Below are 24,913 nucleotides of genomic sequence, written 5' to 3' on the forward strand. Positions count from 1 at the left end.
CCCACTGCCCTTTTTATCAGCCGTCGTTCTTTAATCCAAGTACGCACCTATAGCTGGGCATTGTGTTCTTTCTTCCGCGTATGATTGTTTCATTAATTAATTGCTTCACCTACTAATGCGTTGATTGACCTAACGATATATCCCTTCCACGCCGTCACGATCGAGGCGTGCTGCTGCATTTCTGGAAAGAACATATAAAACGTTGCGTGTGCGATACGCGTTATAAAACAACAAAAATAGCCTGAACCTCGGTTTCATCCCTTCCCTTTAATGGCGCCATTAAATGGCCGCAGCAAAGGCGGTGGTAACGAGGCTACATTCTGTCTCACGTACAGAGTATACCATGACAACGCACCAGATGGGAAAAAAAAATCGCGGCAGCTGCGTCGGAATGACTATACAACATCTTTCCTATTCCATTTCAGTTAAAAAAAAAAAAAAAACAGAGAGAATTTATTTCGGTGGCATATAACCTTGAAGGAAAACAGAAAAACAAAAAAACAAAAAGTCATAACGTGTCCTACTGAGCAGTGCACGTTTTTATCACATATGAAACAGCGACGTCGCGAGACAAAGTCGTCACCAGGCGTCACCACCTCAGCCACCATGTGGACCACATGTGTGCGTGGAGTCACCCCAACAAGCTCGGGTTACGACGGTCGTCGGGCTACCGTCTTTGCTTTGTCTTTCAACACGTGTTCCTGGCGGCGGCAGGGTTGCACGTTACAGCGGCAAGGCGACGAGTCCCTGCGTACCAAGAACGACAGCGTATTTCTTTCGGTTTTTGCTCAGAACGGAATTCGAGAAGAAGAGGGTGGGTGATATAGGCCTGAGAGGCACTTACAAGAGCATAAAGAGAGCATGAAGAGCATTTCAGATGATGGGTCGGGGTACTTGAGGGGAAAGTTTAGACACCGGGGAAGTTTTCTCTGGGAACAGGTCGCATTGAGGGAATTGCGCCGACCAGAACCAATGTTATCTCTGATTATTATTATTATTATTATTATTATTATTATTATTATTATTATTATTATTATTATTTCTGGATTTCGCGTTAGCGCCGCGAAGCAACTGTAGCTATAAGTGCAGGCGTACAGATGTGAACAGATGGAGAGAGGACAGCAGGAAGGAGTGGGGACAGGGGGGTTAGTATGCGTCCTGGGACGACTTCAGGGGGATTTTGTGCCGATATTCGCCTGGAAAGTCTGTGGTAAACCTCAGACAGCACAGACGGTGGTAGGATTCTAACCCAGTACACGTCCCAATGTTCACGACTTTGTTGTCTACTACCAACGTGGAATCTGCGGTGGAACCACCTGCCAAAATGTTAGCGGGCTACCAGAAAAAATAAAAATAATAAGAAAATAAATAAAAGGGAGGAAGAAGGTAAACAACTCATTTCAGATTCCGAAGTTGTCCTTAGTGTCGCGTACTTCCCTCGGCGACATTCTGGTGCCGACAAGTTCAATTTCGGAACTCAAGAAAAAAACAGTGCAGCCTTTTTCTTCACTCTCATAACATTACATACCTCAAACACTGCTTATATATCTTCATATTCAATACGCTACAATCTTTTTACGGGATGCAAAGAAAGAGGACACAGAAAATAGCAACAGTGGAAGTCCGACTCCCCCATTATTATTGAATAGTGGCGCCACGTCGCGGAGGAATTCGGCGGGGAGCCTCAAATGCACATTTTTACCGGCGGTCTGTTTGCTTTTCCAGACGGCTGCGTTCAAGAATATTTGTACGTTTGTTCGTCACGGCGGATGAGGCTTAGAGGAGACCACTACACGGGGTGCTCGCTGAAGTGCCTCAAACAATGAAGATCTGGTAACAGACAAACAAGTCCGTTCCCGACCCTCAGCAACCCATGTTTTCAATGTCGATTGAAATGTCGTCTGTCTGGCTACGATTCTGGGAATGCATATTTCCTCTCCTTGATAATGCACTGGCATCGCGAAGAGTAGAGGATGAAACCAGGTTCGTGTAGACGTTGTGGGTTTGGAGATTAGTCGTTCGGTGGCGCTGATGTCGTTTGTAGTTTTGTCCGTGCTTGCATCAATCGGTTTTACCAGGTCCCCCAAGGTCGCCATTTTCCCATGTATTTGTTCCTATCCCGATGCGTGCAATGCCTGAGGCCGCCCTTAGATACCCCATTGTTACCAGACGTTGGCTTGCGTTGATTGTAGCGCGCTAAAGATCCAGTTGAAGCACAATCTAAGCCACGCCAAGTCACCGAAGGAGAAATTGACGACTGCAGCGCCTGCGGCGCCTGGTACGACAGGTGCGCTATGTGATGCATGCAGCCGTGCACTAGATCCTTCCGATCGCTCAACACGTTTAAAAACGGACCAGAAAGTGAAACAAGACAGAGAAAGTTGTTATACGCGTTTTATTTGGACATATAAAGACTAGATTCATTCGCAGAAACAACAAAAACATTTTGCCGCTAAACTTAGCGCGCTGAAGTGATCCGGAACGGCAACAGTGGGGTAACTAGTGGCGGCCTTCTTCGTTGCACTTTTTTCCGTTCGTTGCACGCTTTTCCGAGGTGAGTTTGGGGGACCTGGTTTCTACTTTCTCATAAAGGCGTCAAAGAACATAACATACGACTCACTGTCACAATGGGCAAGTGGTTATACTCCTAAACATAGCACTGCATAGGATAGTTCTGCACAGAAACGTACAAAGCTCTGTTCATACACTATTTATTCACTGACGTTAGGGGGCACTAGTTTCGAAAATGCGAGACCGGAGCCATGACGTGTTATTTAATATAACATATTAAATAACGAGGATATTGCGAATACAATATTCACACAGTACAAGAACTGGAAAACAACACATAACGCTGAAAGCGATGGTCAGGACGGCAAACGAACGGCAAACGGACGGCATCACGGCGGCAAGTCTCGTCGCGACAGTCGCGCTCCCCTGCGGGTGACGTTGCGTAAATATTGGTTTGCTGGGTACAGTCGCCAAAGGAACAGAAGGCATTGCGCTGGCGTTCCAATCCATGATAGCGTCAATTACGCCTGCAACAGCCCGGAAAGCACAATCGCCATTGTCATCGTACAGCCGCCATCTTTGATGCTCGCGTCTGCCATCATCACATTCTTCGCGCCTTCCTTTCAAAGACGTTTCGGCTACAGCGTGGGAGGCGAGTGCCTGACAGGAAAATGACGGGTACCGCGTGAGGGCGCTTTTCAAGTTCGGATTAAGAAGTGACGACACAATGGCGCGCAGTTTTCTTAATCCCCGTGCAAATACGGGGAGCGACCCGAAATCCCCGCCGGAGATTTCGTAGAATAACCTTTTTGCTTCCTCGTAGACTGACGGACGAGCGCATGTGTCGGGAATGATGAGTCCTTTATGGGCATGAGCGGATAAGCTAAGCCTAAAATAACTTTTGCTTTCATGCGTCTGGTTTTGCAGATGCCAAGTGCGAAAACCGGTGACTTGCGGCGACTTTTGCGGACTCAAAGGATGAGAAAGTTATGATTGACAGGTTAATTCTTCACAGGAAAGATAAAGAGGTTCACGTATGAAAGTTTCGACGAACTTGAGATCGAGTCGTTCTGAAAGACCACACAAGAAAGTCGCTGGAAGCGACTCTTCCACAAGAGAGACCTCACGTGGTGACCAAAGACAATAAAATTCACTGTTCCTTGGAAGGATAAGCTTCACAGTACCGATAAGCAAGACAGCCTTGGTACACAGGTGCAGCAGTGCGGTTGTGATAGTTCGTCAAAGCGACGTTAAACAGACTCCACAGGTCTAGTTGCAGACACCACAGTTGCCTGTGGCGCCTCCTTGTAACGGGACGACGCGCGAAGCGAAACGGAGCAGACGACACGCATTGGCTGCAGCAGACGACACTCAATAAACACCTACTCGTCTCACAGTGCCGTAACATAAGCTTGTGTTTGCGGTGCATCACGAAAAAATCTGCCGTCTTCCACTACACGCAAGTTACGTATAACTTCCAGCAGACGCCACAACCGCTCGTGGCGCCTCCCCGCGATCAAATATGATGCCGTCAATCACCCCCAAAACGAAACAAAGTATCGCACGGTGGTTGCAGCAGGCGACTGCTGGTCACGCGCAGACGCAAAGGTGGCGCAAGTGATCTCTCGTCGTCGTCGTCGTCGACCCCCGCTGCTGTAGTTAACAGGCGTAAACATCATAGGCGCGATAGACGCATCTGTTGACACCGGCTGTGGTCTCGCGGGATGTCGTGGGAAACGTGACATTACATAGCTCTCATCGGACGTCTTGTTTACCGCAGGCAAATGTCGAAGAGTGGTTATAAACATGACATCCGAGCAACCCTGGGTTGCGCAGACGGTTTAAATGACGATACGTCGTCCTTCGGGTGCGTTTTTTTTTTTTTTTTCTCTCCTCCCATTCCCGCCAAAATCTGGAGGAGTATGTTTACGGTTGTTAATTAGTGAAACGAACGCCAGACAGCGCAGCGGAAGAAAAATTAACATGGCTTGATTAATCGTTCCAGGCCCACGTTATACTAGAATTATGGTTTTTGGACCTCAAAAGCCTAGTTTGTTTACGTCAAAGTTTTGTTTGGTACACGATGTAATAGATGCCACCTATAGATTGGTCCCATGTAATCCCCCTATGGTATCCATTAATTCCCCCAACGGTCCCTGTTACAAGAGCGGGGGATATAATCGAACACACACAAAAAAATGAGATGGCATCTCGCTGTCAAGTCTCGTCGTATATATGTCCTCTCCCGAAAGATAAGAGCCTTCCGCTATATCTTAGCCCTCGCAACCGGTCGAAGTATTTTTTATTTTTATTTTTTTTTATAAATCCATGATCGATTACCGACCATTACGGAGATCGTGTCGCGGGGGAAGGAGAAGTTCACCAGAAAAGCGCCAGGGGCTGTTCTTCTGGAATACGACGCGCTAGTCTAAGCCCAGATGTATCTAAAGATCACTTTCGGCTTCTGGTTTGTACAAATTGTTTTTTCATAATGCGTCTTTCTTTTTTTTCTTTTTTTTTCACCAAGATTTCTTTCTACGCGAGGAAAGCTTCCTTTCTCAGCCGATACATTAACATGCAAGGAAGAGGTTTTCCAACATTTCTCTGGTGAGAACTATATACAGTAAAACTCCTTTATAGCGAACACCTTTTTAACGAAAATACCACTACAGCAAATTTTTTTTTGCGGCCCCGCTGGAGCCTATAGGTCCAATAATGGACATCCTTTTTAACGAAAATACCTTTATTGCGATTTTTTTTTTTTTTTTTTGCTGTCCCCTGAGCTTCGTTGTAAAGGAGTTTGACTGTACTGCAGTGAGACTTCTGTTGAGGAAATTTGCTCAATGCTAGTACTTTTCAGGTGGAAGTACTTCGGTGAACTTCTATACATTCACTGAGCACCTTTTTTCGGTGATTATTGTCCCCGGTGAAGTCTTTCCCGGTGTTTTTTTTTTCTTAGGTAAATATTGCTTCGGCGATTTTTCTCCAGTTGGCTCTCTTCTCGTGATTCTTTTCCCAGAGAGCCCCTCCACGGTGTGGACTTCTTACGCTGTGCGCTTCCAAGGTGTGCACTTCTAAAGCGTGCACTTATTAGGCTGTGCACTTCTAAAAGTGATGACACACACTGGACGAAACTTCTAAGATGCATTCGTGCAAAACTGCTAGTAATGATTCATCAGTGAATTACCGCTCAGATATTCCGAAAGTGCTTATTGTAATTCCGATTCACGCTGTAATTAAAAACTATATTGCCTACAGGTAGGGTTGCCACCTTTCGGAGTGAAAAATACCGGCTGAGGGAGAGGAGGTGGAATAGAGGGAAAGAAGGAAATGCTCGTGGGAAAGGGAAAGTGGGTGAGGAACGTTCTAGCTGGCTCGACACAACCACCAACAGCTTTGCACAACCACTGCTCTTGTCCCCTCCGAACACAAGACGTAATTAATAACAATGATAATAAAAATAATAATAATAATGAAAAAAATTAAGAAAACGAATGGTGACTGCGAAGTTTCGTCTGTGCTCCAGATTTATTCAAGCTGTAGTGGAATGTTGAAGGAAAAACCCCGTAAAAGCCCTTATGAAAGGTCTTGAGCCACAAATACCGGCAAAAAGCTGCCGGTATCACCTTCCTACCGGCAACCGGCAGAGGAAGCAAATAACCGGCCGTGCCGGTATAATACCGGCCTGGTGGCAACCCTACCTACAGGTATCATAAAGCGTTACACGGTAGCAATATTAGTATCTTGTAGCAAGGCAATAGGTAACCTTATATCAAAGAAGTTTTATGATCGCAAACGCTTTACACGTATATGATGTGAACGTCGCAATTAAAACATTCAATGCTTCTCAGAGAACAACACACACCGCCCCTAATGAACCTTGTTATCGCCTACTACGACTGTTATCTGTCCATTATCGTAGCTTCATGATCAGTCTCTGCTGTTACTTGTTTCTTCAAAAGTTGATGGACCACTGGAAGTCTCCACAGGGCACACCGAGACACTCCACAACAGTGTTGCACAAAGCGCCGGAAAGCTTTTAAGAAGGAAAGGGACAATTTACAAGAGGCAATTAGGATCAGGCAACACTGTCGGCCGCTCAAATGGGGGTGGGAAAGGAAGACGCCGCCAGAGGGACGACAGGATGTTCCCTCCAATCAGGAAGAAGCGGCGTGGGAGCCACTCCACCGCAGACTGTAGTAAATGAAGAACACTTTTGTTAAGCAGAATGACGCGGTTCGCTTCATCTGTAAGCAATTAGGGTTATATGGGGATGAAAAAGGCGCTAAGAGCAGATGAAAGATGAAATGATGAAAAAAGATGGACCTCTAATGGTATAAGCGCGGTGTGGTATGGGAAGAGCGCCCCCTACCGCGTTTATGAGCCTTTACACAGCGTGGGAACTATGGGTGGCTGATCGTCCATTAAACTGGAGCCTTTTGTGGTAGTTTTAGGGATGTAGGGAGCAATAATCCCGCATTTTTTTGAGGGGCATTGTTGTCAGAAATGGGTTGCTGTTTTCTGTTCATTACTGACGGGGAAAACGGGGTGATGTCTTTCTCCGTAAAAATTGCGCATGGTTGTAAAAATGCCCTGTACAGAACCTACTAAAAGATGGTGTTGTGTCACCAAGTTGCGCATGCGCTCTGAATGGTACTCAGGGTCTTATGCAATGCTTTTGGAATGTTTCTTTGGAAGAAAGAGGAAAGTTGGGGCTGTTGGTTGGACATCATTATAAGGATTAACATTTTGAGTTTCACTTGTCCTACTTTTTCTTTGAGGTGCTTGTCCCGTGTTTTCCTTTTCTTTTTTTTTTGAATGCTTAATACTCTAGTATACTTCGTGCGTCAAACAGATCTCCCTTCCCAGCGTGGGAACGCATTGGGTTTTTTTAAAGAGCACAGCACCGACACAAAGACCGAACAACAGGCTGACGTCATCCAGCCGCGAAGGGTCACGTGTCATACACGTGACATTAATGGTATAGTCTCAAAGCGCCGAACAACACGTGCGGCAAGTCTTTTACAAAAATCCCCTCGGCGTCCCTGGTGCCCTCCCCCTTAAACTTGGCCCCGTATAACCCCACTTTTACACCCCTGCACTCAAGGAATACCGTCTGGGATTTGCATCTACAACAGACAGTCGAGGGGAGGGAATGCGGATTAGTTTGAAAAAAAAGAAGAAGTCTGGCTTGCTTCAGAAGGGAGTTTTAGAGCTTTCTCCCCGTGGATAGCGGTGTTATATAGCCCGCACTTGTGCACAGTGTTGAGGGACGGCCGAAGAGGAATGGAGCTCATATTGACAAAGAAGAGTGGGATGGAAGGAAAGCCCCTTTCAAACCGGACGTTCTCAAAAGCGGTGAAAGTTGATTGGAAGAGGGTTGGTTTTAAAACGCAGAAAAAGCTTTATGGTTGTCCGCTCTCTTCCGCGGTTGAGTAAACAGACGAGCCGAGTCGTAAAAGATTTCTGCAGACGGTCTTCTGTTACATTCGCTCTTTTGGTTTCGTTTTTGGGAGCGCCCCCAGCGGCATAGATATATGGGTCGTTACGAATTTTTAAGCATGTTGTGGAAGCACACGGGCCGGAAGCGTCGGTAATCAGAAAGCTTGTTGTGGTTGTGCATCATTTTGGAGAGTATATGAGCTCCGTTGAAGCTTAGCAGATGGTATGGTTTGCTCCTGGTGATGCTGTTCCAAAAAATGGACAGGCTTTTGCCAACTGCGGATGACAACGGTTAATTATAGGCAGACAAAGGGGGGAGGGGGATGTTATGTAACAGTTACCGAGTTTTAGCAGAACTGAAGTTGTTCACGATAACTGTTCCGAAAACTAATCTAATCTAATCTAAGCTAAGCTAATCGTCTTATTCCTTTCAAATGGATTACATCACATTGCTGATGACAGGTTCCTTGATGCTACCGTTTTCGTTGGCGCATGAGTTTCGTTGAAAAAGAAAAGGACAGAAACACGGTGACAACAAGACACAGACGAATACTGTAAACGTATTTTTATTCGCGATGTATTAATTTTCGCGATTCCAGGTGTGTTTCCTTCCGCGGGATCAATGTCAAGCTGTGTTCGCGAGTACAATGTTTCGCGATTTTTTAGCGGTCGCGAAATTCGCGAACATTAATACATCGCGAATAAAAATACGTATACAGTATGCCTTTTTTTTTTTGTCTTTACCGTGTTTCTTTCCTCCTGAAACGCTATCAAAAAAAAAAAAAAAAAATAGAAACGCACTCCTCCTTGAATCTCGAAGAGAAAGAATGTAACCCGCATGATGCGTCGAGACCTTGCTGTTTATGTGAGAGTGCATTGTATTGCTTGACGTTGCGCACAGAGAACGTGATTGTGAGTTCCACCGACAGGTGAAGCCAGAAGAGATTGGGTAGAGCTTCACATATATAATAGTATAATGACTGTTGCCAGGAGAGCAATGTTTGCCAGAGCGATTACGCCGCAGAAATTCGCTCCGCGTCAGATCTAGCGAGGGAGGGACCGACAACCTGTTGCAAACAATGGGCGCTCTGTTTGTGTGTGAGCGCGCGGTTGGGACTGGAATAGTAGAAAAAAAATGGCCTACGTACGTGTGCTATTTTCAAACACGCTTTGTCTGCACGTAGCCGCGTATTATTCGCTACGATTCGTTACAAACGAATGCCAATGTTACCAGACTCCATATCGTACATTTTCCGCAAAATATTAGAAAAACAGAAGGCGGTATAATGTTGTAAGCTGCATCAGTAACGCAGCTGTAGTCTTAAAACGACTTTTTCTGTTGAATACGCTTACGTTGCTTCTTCGAAATGTATCTCCTGTCAAAATTATTTTGTCCGCATTTCAGAAGTACCAACTAGAAGCCGGCCGCACGCACTAACTTCCCCAGAAATCGACCTCTGAGAGTGGGTGGAGATCAGTGATGGGCAAAGTACCTCAAAATTGTACTTGAAGTAAAGCACCAAGTACCTAGCACCTGTTGTACTTTTTAAAGTAAAGTACGAAGTCCTTCGCAAAGTACTTTAAAGGACTCATCAAGTACATTACAAATTTAGATCATATCGCTGGACGTTTTAACACTTGGTAGTGATAAAACGTAAGGTAATTAAGTTTCGACTATTACCTTTAGAAGGCTGTTAGCTAGCATTCTTGCCAAATGCTAGCTAGAGAAAACACTGATAATTTACAACAGCTGATTCATTAATATGAACCGAAAGAAACGATTTTGCGACCAAGCTTTGTGTTTATATTGGCAATTGGGTACTTGAGTACTTGAAAGGAAAATGCCGAAGAGAAGTACTTAAAGTACAGTACAAAGTACACAAACTGAGAAATGTACTTAGAGTAGTACTTGGTACTTCAAGTGCTTCCCATCACTGGGTGGAGTATGCACATATGGATGCACGTTTATGTCGAAATGCATTGGTATTGCCGAGTTGGTATCGGGCAATCTCAGAAATTTAACGAGGATCCCTGGCCGCACCAGAAGAAGACGACGAAGAAGACGAACCAGAAGACGAGTGAATGTGATTGATGTCACCATGGCTAGTCAATGTATTTGAAGATACGGAGCTGCCAACACGCTGACTATACTTTCTGCACAGGTGTATAAATACAGCGTCATCTGCTGCCACATTTCTGACTACCATTTGGGAGGTAGATTGCAATGTGCTTCGCCCAAGCTTTATGTATAAGTAGTTCCGTCATTTCGAGTACTACTGATAAGTCCGGAGCTTATTCGTCTAAAGACGAGTGAGGAAAGATAGAAAAAGGACTCTTTCCGCGTTCTTTGATTATGAACGACACAGTACAGCAGCAACGCGTTATCAAGCCTTATATACGGGAGGACTTGGATATGTCCGGTTGCGAAATCCCCGAAATTCACGTTCTCCAAACAAGCAGATGTATTGTCATCAAGCAGGAACAAGGAATATAGAGGAGAATGCTTGATTGCTTCGTAAGATGATATGCCGTGTTTTAAAAACACGACGTCACTATTTAACCACTCAAAATTCGCGGGTTTTCGATGCTTTAGCAGGGCGGACACGACGGAGAAGCATATGTTAATTGGTTAGTTTATTTACGGTCCAAATTCGGTGTTTTGCATTTCCATGTCCAGGTTAGTCTAAGTCCGCCTTTGGCAGTTTCCCGCGCGCGACTGTGCATTTTATAGTCGGATAACATTTATTTACGGGAGTTTATGTTGCAACGGGGATTTCGATCCCTTTATTTTGAGGTACACCCCTTATGGCTATACTTAATCGACTACAACTTGCTGCATTTTGCGCTCACCTACGGACAGTTTAGCTTTTCATGTTGCAAATCAAAGATTGGGTGGCCATTATTACAGTGAGGTTGTAACAGCTTTATATATCATTAATAATAATAACAATAATTGGGTGTTTACGTCGCGAGACAAGTGAGATCATGAGCGACGCCACAGCGGTCGGTCTGTGGATTGCTTTTGCCCACCTGAGGGTTCTTTAACGTGCGATGAAAGCTCATCACACGGCACCCCGTATTTAACGTCCCTCGCGGAAGACGGCGTGTCTAAGCAACTTGTACCCTGCCACCAAGTTGCTGGCGTCCTCGGCCGGGTTCGAACCCGCGATCTCGGGATCAGAAGGCGAACACGCTACCGACTGAGCCACCGAGGCCGGTTTATATATCATTGCCGATGTATGTCTAAACCTGTAAGAACAAAGGTCCCTTGCACGGGGTGCAGAGGAAAGAATGGAAAGGGGGGGGGGCTGAATAAACCGCCGCTTACATCGTTACACGAACACCCCGATCTGCCCCCAATGTTACGTCTGTCCGCTGTCGTTGGCAACCTTGTTCTCTCCGCGCGCGAAGAAGGCCGGGGCACCAAAGCCAACGCGCGTCATATATATAAATGTCCCGGACACAACAGGGCGAGCCAGTATAAACTTAATTCTGCCACGCCCAGCAGAAGAAGAAAAGAAATCAAACAACGAGGAACTCGTTCCGCATATAAAGCAACATGTAAGATGAGGCGCTCGCGCGCGCGGGGCACTCTCGAAAAATCCCTGCAAAGAACCTTAGAAGCACCGGCCGCCTACGCGGGTCACCTTTCACCTCGACTTATCCTTACAAAATCCACCACGGTCACTGCCTGTACGACCTGTTGCCAAGGGCTTCGAGGACCCACAACGAGGAGAGAGGGAGGTCCACCCCCGCGCGTCAGGCCATAGCGATGATGAAGCGTCCGTGGTGCAGAAATCACCATATGTCAAAGCAAAAAAAACGAAGACAAATGGACGTCTATACGTTCTGCGTCCACGCGGCCGGTTCTAGGAAAGAAAAGAAAAAAAGAGCAAAACTCGTTTTTCTAGCTTGGATGCGATGGAGAAGATCTGGAAGGTGGATGTCCAGAGTGGCTGCATGGCTGGCCCCGCGAGAACACACCTTTGACCCCGTGTGCGCTGTTGGTTGCAAGGCCGGTTTATATGGATATGGCTCGTGTGTTCATGAGGAGGGGGGCGCTATTTTGTTGCTTTTGTTTTCTTAAGACGTTGCGGTCGTCTAAGGGGGTTCCCGCGGTTGAAGTTCAGGTCGGCGTTGTTTAGAAGACGCGGCCGGGGTATCGTTCCGGGCTAATAATGTGTTCGTTCTCAGGAATGGAAATTGGAGTTTCCTAACGAATGCGTTCTGAAATAATTATTCACGCCTTGCAGTATGTAGAAAGATATCTCGTTGTACAATCGCTCTCGAAATTTAGAATTTTTTTTCATTTTGAGTTTCATGCCTTCCTTCTGCGACGCCACAATTGGGTTGCACACAACGCCATCTTACGTCGTTTCTAAGACACATAAGTGTGTTTAGGAATCACTGACGTATAGAGGATGCACCCTCTTTCACGCCGTAGCTGAGTATGACCTGAAACCACCGATGGTATAACAACGACGAATCGCAACAGAAATTGGACTTAAATATCGCTTTGATAAATTAATTAGTAGTACCAGCTAGAAGCACCAGTAGCTAGAAGTCCATATAATGCTGAATGTAGATGGGTAGAAATCCAGCGAACCGGTAGATATGTAGGAAGGGAGTTGCCTCAGGACAGAAGCCGCCGATATTTCGAACAGAGACCAGAAGAAGAACAGTCTCTGTTCGAAATATCGGCGGCTTCTGTCCTGAGGCAACTCCCTTCCTATATAATGCTGAATGTACGATAAACGTCCCAAAGCTTAACTATCTTCAGTCTCGGTTTTGGCCATACGCGTGGACGCGTGGTAAAATAGGCGATAGCCTGACTTGATTTTTGTTTCGGTATTCTTGTTTATTTGTTGCCTCTAAGTTTCATTTTACTATTTTTTGCTTCCGTAAGGCAGAAAAAAAGCTTTGATGCATTTCCATTAACCACGAAGCTCCCTCCGCACACGCAGATTCCTTGACGCGCTGCATCTGTCGTCTGCATCTATCTCTCGTCTGCTTAATAGGGTATTTTGTCGTCTGCAAACGATGCGCTCGCGATAACGGCCAACTCCTGCAGACGAAGAGAGACGGCTTTGCTATGTCAAAGAATGCTTTTTAAAACAGAGTAGGATATGGCTTTTTTCTTTTTCATTATCATTTTTTGTACAAAGCAGGAAGTAACACCTTTAAGGGGGGGGAATAAAATGTGGTCGTTTGTAATCTTTCGTTTATGGACGGGCTACGGATTGGCCTCGACAGTACTGTTTCCGCAACACCTGTCCTCAAACGTGTGGCGCTATTTTTTTTACGTCGTCTGCTAAAACGTTACCTGTTAGGAGACGATAACGAAATCGGACGGAAAATACGTTTCGAAACCAGTTTATAAATGGATCTCGTTGCCAACAGTAAGATTAAAAGAGGAAGCGCGATAGCTCGAAGTAAAACTTGCATATCTCCTATATGCGAACTCTACTCGTCTTTACAAATGAGTTTTCTTTTTTCTTTTTTATATAAGCGTTCAATCTTCCCAGGACAGCTTTGTAAATCTTCTTCGACCAGGCCATGCAGGAAGCAGCTCAGATGCGAAATAAAAACTGCGAACACCAAGTGATTACTTAAAGAAAGGCGAAAGGCGTGGGACAGATATGACAGAGAAGCGGAATAGATAAAAGCAATGAGATAAAGAAGGACAATATATTTGCTGGAACAGATCCCCAGGGATGTCATGTTAGAACTGGAAATGGAGTCCAATAGATACCAGAATCCACAATGGCAGCTTTAACGATAACATTTGACTGGTAGAACGATATTATCGGCATTTTCCCCCAAATCGAGACATGTTCTCGCAGATACCGATATTTTGCTCGACGATAACGATATATAAATACCGATAAATTCCGAAACTATTAATCGACATTTATCTATAGTCTGTTTCAGATAAAAATACACTGTAATCAGACTTCCAATATCTTTTTTCGCCTCTACTATATATACGGACACTGGAAGGCACAGCAGAAAGACATCACTTTCCCAATCAACCTTCCACACATTTTTCAAGACCCCGCGCAGACTTTTTAACACTACCTGCACATTCACAAAGAAGGCGTTGCTGAATTTTCTGTTTCGTGCGCATCGTCCCCCCACCCCCCTTTCCGTTCCCCCTGTCATTAAGACGGGGACCATTAACGGACGACTGGCATTTTGTGCACCCCCCAGACACGCAACATAGACTCTGTGTTGCTTCGCGGGGAATATTTTTTTTGGCGCGGTTTTGAGGTCGAATAACTGCTTTTTTCGCTGGGCCACTTCAGTCCCTTACTTTACTTGGCGGGCACCGCGCCTTGCGCAGGTTTCCAGGGTCATCATTACCGGATGAATAGAGAATTACAGGTCCGAAAAAGGGTCCACGGTAAATGCTGGGCGTTGTTTCCGGTTTCAGGAGAGCAAAAAAGGAATATATGTCTGTGCAAGGCACGCATTGTTTTTTCCTCGACTGGTGCTGTACAAGTGACTCCTTTGTTTTGATGGATAGGGAATAAAATGTGGAGTTATAAACTGATGTTCTGAGGCTGGAACAACATAGAGGGGACAGATACACACAAAGCCTCAAAAAAAGCCTCTATGTTGTTCCAGCCTCAGAACATCAGTTTCTCTCTTGTTCAACAGGTGCCGCTTGCGTCGATTTCCGTCGTATGAATGTGTGTATGAGTGAGCAAAAATGTAAGAGTGAAAGGAGGGTGAGTGAGAGTGAGTGGCTGGTTTGTCGTCCCTTCAGATGACGCACCCCGAAAGTCGCTGGAGAGGCGTGTTAGCTTAGCTCAATTGGTAGAGCCCTGGGCCGGCAATCCAGAAGATGTGGGTTCGATCCCTACAGCTGGCTAACCTTTTCAGTGACTTTCATCTTTCATCTTTCATTGTGGAGTTGTGTTCGCGAAAGAGAAAGCAACCTTGTTGGCATTGATCTATGGGACGAATGGAATGGAATCTACGGATGTACGCAAAGCGGTGGGGAGGAATTGCAGCTTCTAGACCTTTTTAGATTGTAATTATTCTACATTTTAGTCCCCTGGAATTGCCCCTTTTTGTCTTGGAGCGCAGGGGACTTTATAGAGTGAAGCAGCACAGTAAGGAATATGTGCGGAATGTTGTAGAGGACCTGTATATGCGTTACGTCCTCTAAGTTCGCACCGCGAAGCGACAGTGCCTGCGACGGCGTCCGAGACATGAACACAAGGAGGAGACAAGAGGGGCTAGTAGCCCAGACCGACTTCGAGGGAAGTTATGCTGACACGTGTTTTAAAAACTCCAAGATAACCGAGCATAACCGGGTTCGACCCCCGCTTCCTTGGAGTTGTCGGCAAGGAGCTACCATACTGGAGATGCTGGAACGCTGTGCATTGGAGACTTATTTCTTCGGGAGGGTCAAAAACTATAATAATAAGAAAAACGGCACAGGCTAGAGTATATTGACACACGACGAAGTGGCGTGCCATAAATTCCTCCCCTCAACGACAGACAGCCTAATCCAGCTGGCCTCCACCGAGCCAGGTTGATTTGAGAACCCAACCCAAGACACCGAGGGCGTCCACTGGCTTTAAATCCTGACGCTTTCATCGCACTTAATCTGCCAGCCAAGTCAGACATCATGCAACGGCAATTCCAACCCAACTGCGAAAGGTCCGGCGCGCCCAGCTGATGGAGGGGGGGGGAGGGGGGTGCGTGATTGAGCATACAACGTGCAGGGGGTCAAACCGAGCCCCAGCGAGCTTGGTGAGGGGGGGATCAAGAACGGGGGGGAGTCTCAAAAACCGGTTTCTTCGAAAAAACGGCACACCCACACTTCCCCCTCCTCCGTCGAGGAACGTAAACACGAACAGCATAAAAAGAAAAAGCAGCGGGCAACAACAAACAAAATGGCTGCTCCAAAGGAGAAGCAGACGACGGTTTCGTGGCTTTATGTTCGGCTGCCCCTTCTTTATCTGCGCTCGCTTTGCTCAACGAATGCGTCTGCCCTCCCTGCGTCTCTAGGAGGTAGTAGTGGTAATAATAAAATAGTCGTAAAAATGGAGTGAACAACGGTAAATGAAAAAAAAAAAAAAAAAAATGTTGGGTTCGTGAAGGAATATATTGGGCTTGAAGCAGATCGGAAAGGCTCAAGAAGAAAAAGCCTTCTGGGACAAGGGAGAATTTTTAAAACACATACATTTTTTTTTGTCTTTGAAGTAGAGGCTTGTGTTTTGACGTAAAGAAAAAAAAAAAAACTTTGTTCGAAATCGGTACTGCGCCGTGTGCTCATGTAGTTTGCTCTCTAGCAACACAGCGTATATCGTCTGCCTGCGATCGTGTTGCCCATTAGAGCTGTCGTCTGCTAAGCTAGTTCTTTCAGAATTGTCGTCTGCAAGTGCTTTCATAGCTGTCGTCTGCCACTAGGATCTGGGCCGGCTGTTTGTGGCGCGCGGCGAAACTTCCGCAACGCCACGTGCCCTAATGGTGCTCTGGTGTATGTCTGACAGCAACGGTCTGGCGTGACACTTGACGCAGAATAACCTCGTTAATCGCAGGGACAACTTGGGGTTGGAGGAATGAAATGTTAGTCGTGATGAGGAACACGAATGCCTTTTCAGCTGCATCTCGTGACTATAGGTGCATCTTATCTGAGTGGTGTCATCAAATATTATTTTCTCTTCAGCAAAAACGACGCATCTTCTTGTGCTGCGTGGACACAATGGAGCGAGGTCACACTAACTCTGAACAGAAGCTGATCAAAAAGCAGAGATGAAGAACCGAATATAACGCTGCACACCCGCACCGTCCGTCAGAACAGCTACAGCAGACCAATGCACCATTCAACCGGTCTCACCCAAAAATCATTTAAGAGAAAGATAAAAGTGAAAATCTGTACGATACCTGTGTCGTCCTTGAGAAGTTCTCTGGGCGAGGACACGGGTGTGAGGTGGTACCACAGTCGAAGCGTATTTCTTCGCAGGTGGGGCCCAGGTGTCGCCTCAAGAAAGAGCGCCACCTGGCCACGATAAGAGGCGAAACAGCGTACGGTATCTTCACCGTCTTCTCTGGGACCCTGTTACATGGAAAACAAAAACGTCACATGGAAGTTGCATACCATGAGTTATCGTGTTTTTCTTACACGGGACGACACGTTGCCATGCAACAGAATTTAGGTCTCCTATATGTAGTGCAAGAATCCTTCTTTGTTCTCCATACGTAATGCACGAATCCCCGTTTGTGTCCCATATGTGGCGCATATGGCGCTTTAGTCCAGTCCACGACCTACTAGATTATAGCGACCATGTCATAATCAGCAAACCCTATGAGGAACCCGTCCGCACGATCCGCTAGGAGCGCTACTCATCGGCACGTGAGATCTGCTTAACGATTGGACGATGGAAATTTGAATTCTGAACGCGCAGAAGCGTATGTACGACTACCGTAGCAGACGACAGCAATAGCTCCTATATGAAAACGCGTAGAATGACGATGATAATCAACCTCAGAATGAAACATCTGTGGAATATCCACCGCTTGTACAGAAATACTAAGGTAAGCTGAAGTACAAAGTATTGTAGAAGTTGAGGAAGCAATAACTGGGACGATGAGCAGCGCCACCGCTACCTTCCAAAAATGCGGCGCTGGGAAAGGGTGCCTATGACATGGACGTTATAATCTAGTATAGGTCGTGGTCCAGTCACAAGACAAAGTCACGAACGAGTGGACGAGATATACTGTACCTGAAATACGGGCAAGAGGCGCCGGTGTCCTTCCAGATGTATGGCGGCCCCAGAAGAGTTGGAAGCGACCCGGACGCAGGCCCTGAAGTCACGTCCAGAGGTACCGTGCCTGAGAAGTACCCTGAGGGCACCACGCGGATAATGCCACACGATTGTGCCCTGGTCACAGCGCAAATACACGGGCACCACTTCACGAGATGATCTCAGTTCATTGGACATGGGACTGGCCGATGTTTCACGATGCAAGCCACTGAAAATGAAGATCGTTGATGGATGAGTTGAAGGGCGAGAACATTGTGTTTTACGGAAAAGCGGAAAAAAGATGTAGGTACTGGGAACAGCCGATTGGGCAGTGCCATATTGCTTTTGTAACACTTTGGAACCAATGAAATGAAAGCATGGGTATTTCGAGAGGGGGGCAAGGCAAGGCCCTCTGGAGCTCTTACATCACCGGCTGTTGGAATTTCCCGCGCTTTTACTCGCAGGTCTGAATCTTAGCCACCGGATCCCCCGCATATCGGGTGTTTGGATTGTCGTCATTCTATATTACAGTGAACCCTCGTTATTATGACCGCGGTCGTTCCCGAAAATTTTGGTCATAATGTGGAATTGTCATATTAACGGGGGGATTTGTAGAAGTTTCACTGCATTGTTCCCCGGGCGTATGGTCGTCAAGCGCGTATGTCAGATTATCGGGGGTCATATTAACGAGGGTTCACTGTATCCAGTGCCTATTGGTTGCACGCTTTGCCTCCCCTGGGAAAGCTTTTTTCCCCTCCCCCATGGAAAAAAAAAAGTCCTGGAAACGCCCATGAATGAGAGTATTAATAACTAATAATTAATTAATAATTAGTAATAACTCCACGGTTTATGCCGCGGGATAACTACGGCCATGAGGGGGACGCCACAGTGGTTAGTTCTTCAACTCGCACTGAAATCTCAGATACGCGGTACACCGCTTTCGACGTCACTCGCAAAGGACGTCTTGTCCTATAGGAACTGTTATACCGCGCCATAAAGTTGCTGTTGTCCTGTGTGCGGGGTTGGAACCCGCAGTCTTGGAATCAGAAAGAGGACACGTCATCCACACTCTAAGAAAAAAAAAGGAGCACTTTTACTCCTTTTGGGGAGTAATTGCATTGCCACAAAAAATAGTCCCTTTCGGGAGTAAATGCACGGGAGTAAATGAATGTCACAGAGTGAAGACCGCATTTCACGCGCTGTTGTAAGAGTCCCAGGTACATAATTGGTGCGCATGCATGAAAATACTTTGAAGCAAACCGTCAACCGTGATATATCGAGTGATATAAAATCTTGAGACATACATAGGGCACAATTTGCGAAGAAAGATGCGCTAACTGTTTCTTACTCTGTGTGGCTGGAATATTGCTACGTTGGCTGAGTTATACAGCCTTATGTCGTTCAAATTGACCAAGGGCACATATTTACGTAGACTGTCGCATTCGGGAGACCATTCGCGAAGTTTAGTGACAATTTGCAGTCCTGAGGAGTAAACGTCGGGACTAAATGTTGGGTTAGGGGACTAAAATGGGGACTAATTGCAGACTAGGGGAGTAGAAGCTGCAATTACTCCCCTGTTTACTCCTTTTTTTTTCTTAGAGTGCACAGATCCGTCGAGGCAGGTAGAAGTCGGTGACTAATACAACCCACCGGCAATGACCATGTCCGACGCCCGCGCTAATTGATGGTATAATTGGAGTCGATTTACACGTAAGGAGCGTCAGCCCATTTGCGTGGCGACACGCTGCACGTGCACGCCGCAGGGTATAGGACTGCGGGTAATTTCGACCACCTGGGGTTTTTACGACGTGCGCCAGAAATCTTTGACATACGGTGCTGGGAGCAATCTTTACCTCCCTCACATTGCTGTCGCCCTATAGGCCGGGATCGAACCCGCGATCTTGGGCTGCTCAGCAAGCCAACACGCCATCGACCGGGGGGAAACACTTAAATTGAGAAAGTCAAAGTTTCCAATTGATTTTTCACCTATAAGGCAGGAAAACGAAGGGGAAGAAAAAAAAAAAAAAAGACATTCGGCTAGCTATTCCTTCATTTTTGGTATAGGTACACTCTTAAATAAAAAAGGGTGTAATTTGACTCCTTTTTCTTGCCACATATATCACTCCTTTTTGGAGAGTACAATTACACTGTAAACTGAAAAACACCCTTATGGGTGTAAATGGCTTGTCCTATAACTGACACCTCTTTTTACACCATATGGTCTTAGAACACCCTTTTCAGAGGGTGTATTCCGTGTAAGACACCCTTTGGACAGACACCCAAAGGGTGTCTTACACAGAATACACCCTCTGAAAAGGGTGTTCTAAGACCATATGGTGTAAAAAGAGGTGTCAGTTATAGGACAAGCCATTTACACCCATAAGGGTGTTTTTCAGTTTACAGTGTACTCTCAAAAAGGAGACTCCTCGCTCCCTTTAGGGGGTGGGGTTACGTTCTAACTCCGTACTGGGGAGCAGTATTACTCTCTGGTAGGGAGTAAGGGAGTAATGTTACTCCCTTGAGGGAGTGAAGTGAATCCTTTTTGAGAGTAATTGTACTCTCCAAAAGGGAGTGATATATGTGGCAAGAAAAAGGAGTCAAAGTATACCCCCTTTTTTTTAAAGAGTATATTGGTCTTTTTTGGTTTTTATAAGTTGACCGCTCCACACAGGTATTCAAAGACAGCGAGAGTTGCCTATAGATACCTACAAATACTGCCATTTGCCTATATCAGGGACATCACGAAGCAATTTACCGAGAAGAAAACTATTACGCCATAAAAGGCGCACAAACAAGAACTGGCAGATAACGCGCGTCCCTGTACAAGCTCACGCCGGACGTCACCGTTGGACGGCCACTCGATAATTACCGCGGTGCGTGCCCGCGAAAAAAATAAATAAAAAAAATAACCAATAGCGAATGAAGCCCAACAGTGGAAAGATGCCAAGATCCACGAAAGAAGATGCCTGGAGCCACGCGCGAGTCCATATACGCCGATCATTACCTGTACACAAGAGTCTCTCGCTTAGCTTGTCATCAAGAAAAAGACCCAGCACCCGGCGAGCAGAACAAAGAAGCTATACGGCACGCGCCAAGCGACACTCGTGTTCCCCCATTGTGCTGCAAGGAGAGGACTCATTGTTTTTGTGCCTAGTTACGTGATCGTCTCACATCCTTTATGGGCGCGAAAAAACGATCATTGTCAGGCTTGGCTGAGCGCGTAAAAGGCGGCGGAGGCCAAGCGTGCGAAACAGTAAAAAATGGCGCGTGGCTGCGAAGACGGTGGGACGCCGAAACGTCCTGTTAACGTCACGTGGTTTATTGAATTTTCCGGTCCTTATATATTACGGCATTTATTTCCTTTTTTTTGTGCTCGCATTTCCGGAACAAAGCTCGCGGAAGTCAGACTAAAGCGGCGACGAGGACACAAAGACAAAAGGACATATGCTATGGCTATGGGCGGCGTACACCACGTGGGGAGAACACAGCAGAAGGGAGTGGGGGACAGAGGGGTCTAGCATGCACCCTGGGCCGACATCTTGGGGAACTGTACCAACATCCGACTAGAAAGTCTGCGACCCAGGAGGAAAAACCTCAAAAAGACCAGCTAGTTTGAGCCCACCGCCGCCTCATGCACAGTCTTCAGCGGGACCTTCCCTGGACTTTTGAGTGTTCTGACGCAAGGATATCGAAGATCAAGCAAATACAAGACAAAGGGAGGGCGAATGGATAAAAAGAAGAAGAAGAAGAAGAAGAAGAAGAAGAAGAAGAAGAAGAAGAAGAAGAAGAAGAAGAAGAAGAAGAAGCCAGCAAACTAAACCTAGAGTCACTAAATAAGCTACGCTTCAGAGTAGCGACACTGAGCCGCCATGTTGTTTCGGATGACCTCCAGCCCCACCTCTATTTTGGCAGTAGAAATAGATGAAGATGAAGTTCAGCAGTGGAAGAAGACGACACTTCGAAGAGCGCTAAATGGATGGCGCTGGAGGTCATCCGAAACAACATGGCGGCACAGTGTCGCTACTCTGAAGCGTAGCTTATTTAGTGACTCTAACTAAACCGAAAGACCACATCTGTGGAAGTCGTTATAGGACGAGGTTGTCGGTGTATGAAAAAATTGTCCCGCGCTCTCGGATGGTGCCCTTTTTATGAGACTGCGCATGTCGTAATATGGTGTGTGTGTGTGGGGGGGGGGGGAGATAGGGAAGGGAGCGAAGCCTGTTTTTAGAGGTTTCGAAGTTAACGAGCCTCGTATTATAGACAATACCACCGCAGGAAAAATCGCGACCTGTTATACGTTTTTGAGGATCACGTTTTTAGCGAAATACATGTCGTTCCACGATGTCTTTTGTCCCTTCTTCGGTACGAATACGCGTGAAAGAGTACGAGGTGTCATATACTGGAAGCTTCTCTTCCTACTGTATTTCTGGCAGCTTTTATACAAGATGAACTGTTATTGTGTTTCCGTACACCTTGGTTCTGTTGGAACATTGGCATTTTTTTACGCGTCCTTTGCTTTGACAGCTGCAGCTATGTAGTTACTGCAACTTCTTTGTTTTTTTATGGGAGAATAAAGTTTAGCGCCATGCAGAGCGTGAGAACATTCACGAGATCCTGTGCGAACTTGTCTTTTCCTTTGCCTTAGCTGTGACCTGGGAGGCTATTAGACTAAGACGTGTTGCTGACTCCAGGCTACAACGGCCATGCACCGGTTCTGCAACAGGTTCATCACGCAAACGCAGACTTTCTTGTAGTTGTAACATTAGAGACGGAGAACGGAAATATCCGTTACTAATAAAAGGTATTGCCGTACTCACCTAATGGAGCTCCAACGCTTTACACTGAAATTGCTTTGTTGTTGCATTATCGCCTAGGGTGAAACGTGCATCACCCAATACCGATGCAGGTCACCAATTAAACGTCAAGCACAGATGCTCATACTTTTTAACCGTGCGAGAGGTACGTAGTCTACCTGATGTACAGTGCATTGACAAATATTATCCTCACTTTCGCGCCATTCGCAGCTCACAAAAACATGTTTGGGCCTCTAAGGAGCAGAGATGAAAATGCGGAAAACCTGCGGATATTAGTTGTGTTTGTTTTATTTGTAAATGCACATAACAGCATAAGCGGCTTAGAATGTTGAACTTATTTAAACGTCAAGACAACGCTTGAAAGGTCATTTTGAAGAATAATAGGCGAAATGACATGCCATAGACTCCTTTGGAACAGAAAAAAACGTCAATAGCGGGAGGAAGGGACTCGAATAATAGGGGTTCGCCTGGAGTGCAAATAGAATACAACGCCGACTTATACTGGCTGTTGGCCCGCCCCTTAATACCAGAACCGCAACTTTACACGAAAAAAAAACGCGCCTTTTTCGTTTAAACGCATCTCGCTAAACTATGACATCTGCTTTAAAATGAGGCCCACTAAACCATAGGGGAACCCTAATAAGGAACCAATGAATTTTCTCGCTTTTCCTTTTTCGTACGTGTCTATACGTTACATAGTCTAGAGGCATCATCGACGGCCGCACGGGACCTTTTTTTTTTTTTCTCTCTCATCATACCAGCTGGGACCATTTTTTCCGGTAGAGGGCGGGAGAGGTAGAGGGAGAGAGAGCAGAGGCACGGACCGATCGAAGGGAACGAACGAAGGATTTGTAAGCCTCGCCAGCACCAGTATGTTAACTGGTTCATCATGTCAGCGTGGTGTAATTGGTGCTACACTCGCTAATTGGTAATGTGGGTGGTGCAACTTCGCACCACCGCGCCACTACTAGCACGGAAGCTGCATACTACACCTAGGGATTTTCCCGGGACTTTAATTTTTTGGGGAGGCGGGGTGCTGGCATAATGTTAGGGGTGTGTATACCACCTTGTCGTCGTTCAATCGGCACTGTCCTGCACATAGACAGTCAAAGACAGCAATAGACACCCTTCTGAAGGCAGGTGCATAAAAATGGTAATCCTATAGCCATCGGTGCAACGCACCTGGTATTGTTATGAAAAAAAAAGAAAAGAAAGAAGCCACAGCTGTCGGTAAGCGCTTAACTCAGGCGGGGTAATGACACGTGCTAGCTGAGGCTAATATGCCAGCCGCACGGTGCATTCTCAACACTTTCTAGAGTTTGATCAAGCATATGCAGGCGTACACTTGCACAGTTCTATTTCTGTAACACACCCCGCAGTCTCTTTTTGTTCGTTCTTATTTATCTCCGTCATTTTCTTTTTGTTTTTGTATTGCCACGCCGTGTCAATACGATTTGATTCCGCAAAATACAGTGTACCCCGTACCGTAAGCGTCAATCTTTTATTAAAGGACTTGATTACGCATGAGAGAACTGACGTTCTGAGGCTGGAACAACATAGAAAGGACAAATACATACAAGGCCTCAAAGTCGCTGGGGAGGTGTGTTAGCTTAGCTCAATTGGTAGAACCCTGGACCGGTAATCCAGAAGATGTGGGTTCGAGTCCTACAGCTGACTAACCTTTTCAGTGACTTTCATCTTTCATCGTTGATTACGCAGTTTGTTGTATTTTGAATATGATGATACTGACACATTGACTTGTCCACTCTGTGCAACTCGAAAGTTCGATAAATATGTCCTAGATGAACTAAGAGACAGGCGAAGAAACAAGACCCGTAACATCAAAACGCAAAAGAAGGCAACGTGTGTGCATGATCGTTGGACCAACCACAAAGCAGCAAAATTCGGTGCGGAGGGTTCTGGGAAAATCCCTGACTACACCGTTGACGTCAACTGAATTCTTTGCTCATTTTAAACGAACAAAACTTCATACGAAACACGCAAAGGATAAGAGCGAACGTCAGATAAAGTGAAACGAAAGAAGCACGTTTAGAAGCATCCATCGTTGCTCGTATACGATATCTTACGCGTTAAAATAAAGGCCGCACGCGCAGCGGAAAAAAGTGTACCAGAAATGAAAAGTCTTCCGGCACACGAAGTTGCTGCTCTCAAAAAGAAACGGAACAATTAACTCGACCACAACGTTGCCAATATTTTCGCCGCGCGCTCTCCGATCACGATATCGTGTGGCGCATAATTAAGCCTATACTTTCGTTTCTCCAATGACGCATATCCTCGCGCAGCTTCTTCCTCCATTTTGTTCCAAAAACTAATTAACAAACATCACCGCATCGCCTTTCGAAACGTGACATTTATCATTATTCT

At 46.0% G+C, this 24,913-nt stretch overlaps 1 protein-coding gene across 1 annotated transcript in view; it reads right to left on the reverse strand.

Moving 5' to 3' along the window:
* Positions 1–24,913, reverse strand: part of LOC135392074 (meteorin-like protein) — a 56,743-nt gene that overhangs the window by 22,754 nt on the left and 9,076 nt on the right. The window contains exons 2-3 of the mRNA XM_064622726.1: positions 17,694–17,943; positions 16,855–17,026 (exon numbers count right to left, since the gene is read on the reverse strand). Of these exons, the coding sequence (XP_064478796.1) occupies positions 16,855–17,026; positions 17,694–17,943 (422 nt within the window). The remainder of the gene's footprint in view (positions 1–16,854; positions 17,027–17,693; positions 17,944–24,913) is intronic.

The sequence above is a fragment of the Ornithodoros turicata genome, chromosome 4 (genome assembly GCF_037126465.1).
Source record: "Ornithodoros turicata isolate Travis chromosome 4, ASM3712646v1, whole genome shotgun sequence".
NCBI lineage: Eukaryota > Metazoa > Arthropoda > Arachnida > Ixodida > Argasidae > Ornithodoros > Ornithodoros turicata.